Genomic DNA, 5724 nt, shown 5'->3' on the forward strand with positions numbered 1-5724 from the left:
CATAAAATGTCTGGGAAATGAGGAATAGAGTGTCAGATGGATCTTGGCTGAATGCAAAGAATAACAGGAAAAAAAAGTTTATCTGAATTTTATTGACTATGCGGAGACACTCCACAGTGTAGATCATAACAGATTATGGAAAGCATTGAACAATGGGAATTCCAGAACATTTAATTGTACTTTTTCAGAACTTGTACATAGGCAGTCATTCAAAAAGAATAAGGGGATACTGCATGGCTTAAAATAAGGGAAAATATATGTCATAGTTGCTTCCTTTCACCATCTTATTCTCTCTCTCTGTGTGTGTGCACAAAACAACTAAAACAACTCATTTTCTTTGAGTGAGAGCCAACCCAGCTAATCTAATAGCAGCTTTTCAAGGCAGTAACCACACAAGAGATTGCTTGTCTTTCTTCCTTTCTATCATCAGGCCAAGAAAACCTCCCATTTTTTTCCTTTACTTCCATTGATCTTTCTACGTCTTAGCCCCGTTTCAGCTCTTTTGTCCTCCTTGTTTTTGGCTACTACTTCTACAAGCATATGCCTGTACTCACCCTCTGCCTCCCCTACCCCGCCCCTGCCTTATCGCCATGCCTTGCAAAATTGAGGAAAGTAAAGCCTTTCTTGTTCAACGCCAAGTGAAAGGATGCCAAATCTGTCAAGATCAAGAACAATAAGGATAATGTGAAGTTTAGGGTTCGGTGCAACAAGCACTTTTATACCCTAGTCATCACAGACAAAGAGAAGGCCGAGAAACTGAGGCAGTGAAGGACCAGAAATGAACCAGCTTGCTGATTTGAACATTGATAACATTTTAAAAACAAACAGACGAGAAATGAAGCTGTTTAAAAATTTTGTATGTCAGCCTTTCGAATCCCACATACATGTGTGGCAGTCTTCTCTCCTTACTCAATCCAGTTTTTCTTTCTTACCAAGACACTGAATCCAATCGTTAATCTGCCCCATTCTTATTCTCTATCACATTTCCTTCTCTTCTTTCATTATGGCTAGTTTGGATTTCACAATCATCAAATTAAGTGTTCTTGTGCAAAAGTATTTCAGTTTTATGTCCTTATTTCTGCTCTGATCAGCTAGAGGAACCTCAAAAATACAAGGAATTTTAAAGGGTTAAGGCATTGGATTTGAACACAATTGAGCGAAGACCAGATGAGTTATGGGAAGATATCAAAGGTATCATCCAAGAAGAGTGCAAATCTTCTTTACAAAGACAGAAGAAGAAGAAAAGACCAAAATGTATGTCAGAAGAAACTCTGAAGATTGCACTGGAGTGCAGAGAAGCCAAAGCACAAAGAAGAATTCAAGATACTAAAGATCTGAACAGAGGATTCAAAAAGGCAGCACAGGATGACAAAGCAAAATATTACAATGAAATGTGCAAGGAGTTGGAGTCAGAAAACCAAAAGGGTTGAACTGGCTCAGCTTTTCTTAAGTTCAAGGAACTGAAGAACAAATTCAAACCGTGAGTTGCTATAATCAAGGATGCTTTAGGTAGACTACTAAATGATCCACGCAGTATCAAAAGAAGATGGAAAGAATATACTATCATTGTATTGAAAGGAATTGGCAGACACAGAAGAATTTAATGAAACAACATATGAGCAAGAGCCTATGGTGATGAAGGAAGAAGTTCAAGCTGCTTTGAAAGAAATAGCAAAAAATAAGGCCCCAGGAATAGATGGTATACCAATTGACATATTTCAGCTAACAGATGCTGCCCTGGACATGCTCACCAAGTTGTGTCAAGAAATCTGGGGAACAACCACTTGGCCAACTGACTGGAAGAGATCTATATTTGTTCCCATTCCAAAGAAAGGTGACCAACCCAACAGAGTGTGGAAACTATAGAACAATATCGTTGATTTCACATGCAAGCAAGATTCTGCTGAAGATTATCCAAAAATGACTGGAACAGCACATCAGCAGAGAATTGCCACAAGTCCAGGCTGGGTTTAGAAGGGGTCGTGGTACTAGGGATATTGTATCTAATGTCAGATGGATATTGGCTGAAAGCAGGGAGTACCAGAGGAATGCCTATCTGTGCTTCATTGATTATGCAAAGGTGTTTGACTGTGTGGACCATAACAAACTGTGGCTGACTCTGAGAAGAATGGGAATCCCAGAACATTTGATCGTGCTAATGCGAAACTTATACTTGGACCAAGAGGCAGTCGTCAGAACAGAGCAAGGAAACACAGCATGGTTCAAAACTGGAAAGGGCGTATGCCAGGGATGTGTCCTGTCTCCACACCTTTTCAACCTGTACGCAGAACAGATCATTCAGGAGGCTGGGCTCCATGAGGAGAAATGTGGCATTAGGATTGGTGGAAGATCCATCAACAATCTACGTTATGCAGATGACATAACCCTGCTTGCTGAAACTGAGGAGGACCTGAAGAGCTTGCGGCAGAGGGTCAAGGACTGCAGACTTCAATATGGATTGAGGCTCAATGTCAAGAAGACAAACATTCTCACCAGTGGACCAACTGGCAGCATCAGGATGGATGGGGAAGAGATTGAGATTGAGATTGAGATTGTTCACAGGTTTAGTCTGCTTGGCTCCACAATCAACACTCTTGGCACCAGCAGCCAGGAAATTAAAAGACGTATTGCAACGGGAAAGTCTGCTGTTAGGGACCTCTCTAAAGTACTCAAGAGCAACAGTGTGTCTCTAGAGACTAAGGTGCATCTGTACAGGCCATGGTCTTTGCAATCACTTGTTATGTGTCAGAGAGCTGGACAATGACCCGGGAGGACAGAAGGAGAATTGATGTTTTGGAGCTTTGGTGTCGGAGAAGAGTGCTGAGGGTGCCATGGACTACTAAGAGAACAAACAGATTCATCCTGGAGAGGGTTAAAACGGGCTGCTCCTTGGAGGCAAGGATTCTGAGACTTCGTCTGACATACTTTGGTCATGTTGTAAGGAGAGACCGGTCCTTGTAGAGGGACATCTTGGGAGGGTTGAGGGCAGGCGCAGGAGGGGAAGTCCCCCTGGGAGATGGATTGATTTGGTGACTGGGGCAATCAGGATGAGTGTGTCAGACACAGTGAGATTGGCACAGGACAGAGCAGAATTTAGAGCTGTTGCACATAGATAGGGTCGCTATGAGTTGCAAGTGACTCGACTGAACATAACAACAACAACAACAACAAGGCAAAGGATGTGAAGACCGATGAAGAAATTCAAAGGTAGGTCTCTTTTAAGTGAAACTGTATAGTAAATTTATAATATAAAATATGGATATTCAATATTATCTTGTAACCCTAAAATATATATTTAGAGACTGATACATTCCATGCCCAATAATAAATTTACATGTGATATTTTCCCCTCAAAGTCTTAATCACCTTCCATTGAACTTGAATGCTCAGTCACTTTCAGAAGACAAAATTGTGTCAGTATATTGAGAGAGTAAAAATTATTAGTTTGTTATTTCCTTAATTTACTGTTTAGTTTCTAAAGTTACTTACACATAAATGCATGCTGTTTATATTCTCTTTGCCACTTTCAAAGTATCTATATCTTTCTTACTACCTAACTCTGACTTATGCAGGAATCTATCTTTTTTCACTATTTTAAAGAATTTCCTTCCTTGATTACTCAATCTTGTGTTCTCTTGTACTATTAATCTCTCACTCTAGATTGATATATCTTTATGAGCAAACAAATTGCCTTAGTAAGAAAAAAAAGGACATTTCTCTTTGCAGTTCTTTTCAGCCGCTACTTTATGTCTGTGTTCAACTGCAAAGATTAACTTTTAGAACTAGAACCTTGATTGACTCCACTTTCTTACTTTCTGTTCACTCCTAAGCACTTTACAACTTTGTTTCTTTCCCTGTCACTACACTGAAATACCTTTGTCAAGATTTCTAGGAACTTTGTTTTTGCCAAATTCAGTCATCATTTTATTTTCTTCATTTAACTTCTGTACATCACTTTTAAGTGTTCCCCTCTTCAAGAAACCTCCTTTTCTCTCAGCTTCAAGGACACTGATCTTATCTTGGTTTTTCTAATAAACTTTTCAGTAACCTTCCTGACAGTTTCCTGTAGGAGCTTTCCAGAATGACTCTTCAGACCTTTGCTCTTTTTGCTACATTCTACTTTTACAGTTGTTGGCTCACAAAGGAGCTGTGGTGGCACAGTGTGTTGCCTGGTATACTGCTAACTGAAAGATTGGTATTTAAAATCCATCAGCAGCACTTCAAGGGAAAGATGAGCTTTTCCTACTGTCAAGATTTACAGCCTCCCACAGCCCAGTGGAGGGTTACTGTGAGCCAGGATCAATTCCATACAATAATGGGTCAATGGCTTTTAGTCCTCTCATTGACTCTCTTTACTATTTGTTTTTGGCTTAACTCCTTGCACACAAAAATCTCAAAAGTAATTTCATATTCACAGTTGGCATAACTGTTCATTTCCCACAGAAACCAGGAATGATTTATCTCTGAAAATGATACAATAACTCACAGTTTTTCTTAATTTGTCCTTCTCCTCAATCCTTCTTTATCCAAAATGTTCAGAAATTCTGTTAATAATGTTATTGTGTGTCATCAATTCACTTGTGACTCATAGTGACTCTATGTACAACAGCTCTGAACCCTGCTCTATTGTGTGCCAACCTTATTGTCTCTGACACACCTACCCCCAGTCACTGATTCAATCCATGTCATTGAGGGTCTTCCTCTCTTGCACTGTCCCTCCACCTTCCCAAGCATGATGTCCCTTTCCAAGGCCTGGTCCCTCCTTGCAAAATGTCCAAAGTATGTCAGAGCTTCAGAATCTTTACCTCAAAGGAGCAGCCTGGTGTCCCCCTGCATCCTGGTGTCACTCTTTCTAGGATGAACCTGTTTGTTCTCCTAGCAGTCCATGGTATATTCAATACTCTTCTCTAGCACCACAGCTCAAGGACATCAATTTTCCTTCTATTGTCCCTAGTCATTGTCCAGCTCTCTGATGCATGACAAGTAATTGCAAAGTCCATGGCCTGGATCAAGCACACCTTAGTCTCCAGACTGACATTATTGCTCTTCAGTACTCTGCAGACTAAAGATAGTCTATAGTATTAAGCAGTACTAAAGACAGTAGACTATCTCAATGCAATTTGTCTTTTAATTTCTGGGCTGCCGGTACCAAGAGTGTTGATGGAGGAGCCAAGCAAACTGAAGCTGTTAACAATCTCTATCTCTTCACCATCTATCATGATGTTGTCATTGGCTCAGGGTGAGAATCTTTGTTTTCTTGATATTGAGCTTTAATCCATATTAAAGGCTGAAGTCCTTGACCTTCTGCAGCAAGTACTTCAGGTCCTGATCAGTTTTAGTAAGCAAGGGAAGTATCATCTGCATAATGCAGATGTTGATGAGTCTTCCTTCAATTCTTATGCCATATTCCTCCGTTAAGTCCAGCCTCTCAAATGATCTATTTCCATAGAGATTGAATAGGTATGGAGATAGGACACATCCTTGGCATACACCCTTCCCGATTTCAAACCATGTAGCGGTTCCTTGCTCTGTTCTGACGCTTACCTTCTGTCCAACTATAGATTTCACATAAATACTATCAAGTGTTCTGAGATTCCCATTCTTCTCAGAGTTAGCCACAGTTTGCTATGATCCACACATTCAAAATACCACAGCATAGTCAATGAAATACAGAAAGACATTGGTCTGGTACTTTCTGCCTTCAGCCAAGATCCATCTAATATT

At 40.2% G+C, this 5724-nt stretch overlaps 1 protein-coding gene across 1 annotated transcript in view; it reads left to right on the top strand.

Annotated features, from left to right (window-relative positions):
* The first annotated feature begins 3191 nt into the window (after positions 1–3191).
* LOC102845231 (dynein light chain roadblock-type 1-like) overlaps positions 3192–5724 on the top strand; it is a 20938-nt gene continuing 18405 nt past the window's right edge. Inside the window, exon 1 of the mRNA XM_006882734.1 lies at positions 3192–3207. Within this exon, the coding sequence (XP_006882796.1) occupies positions 3192–3207 (16 nt within the window). The remainder of the gene's footprint in view (positions 3208–5724) is intronic.

The sequence above is a fragment of the Elephantulus edwardii genome, unplaced genomic scaffold (genome assembly GCF_000299155.1).
Source record: "Elephantulus edwardii isolate Elephantulus edwardi_28Jun2011 unplaced genomic scaffold, EleEdw1.0 scaffold00023, whole genome shotgun sequence".
Taxonomy (NCBI): Eukaryota; Metazoa; Chordata; class Mammalia; order Macroscelidea; family Macroscelididae; genus Elephantulus; species Elephantulus edwardii.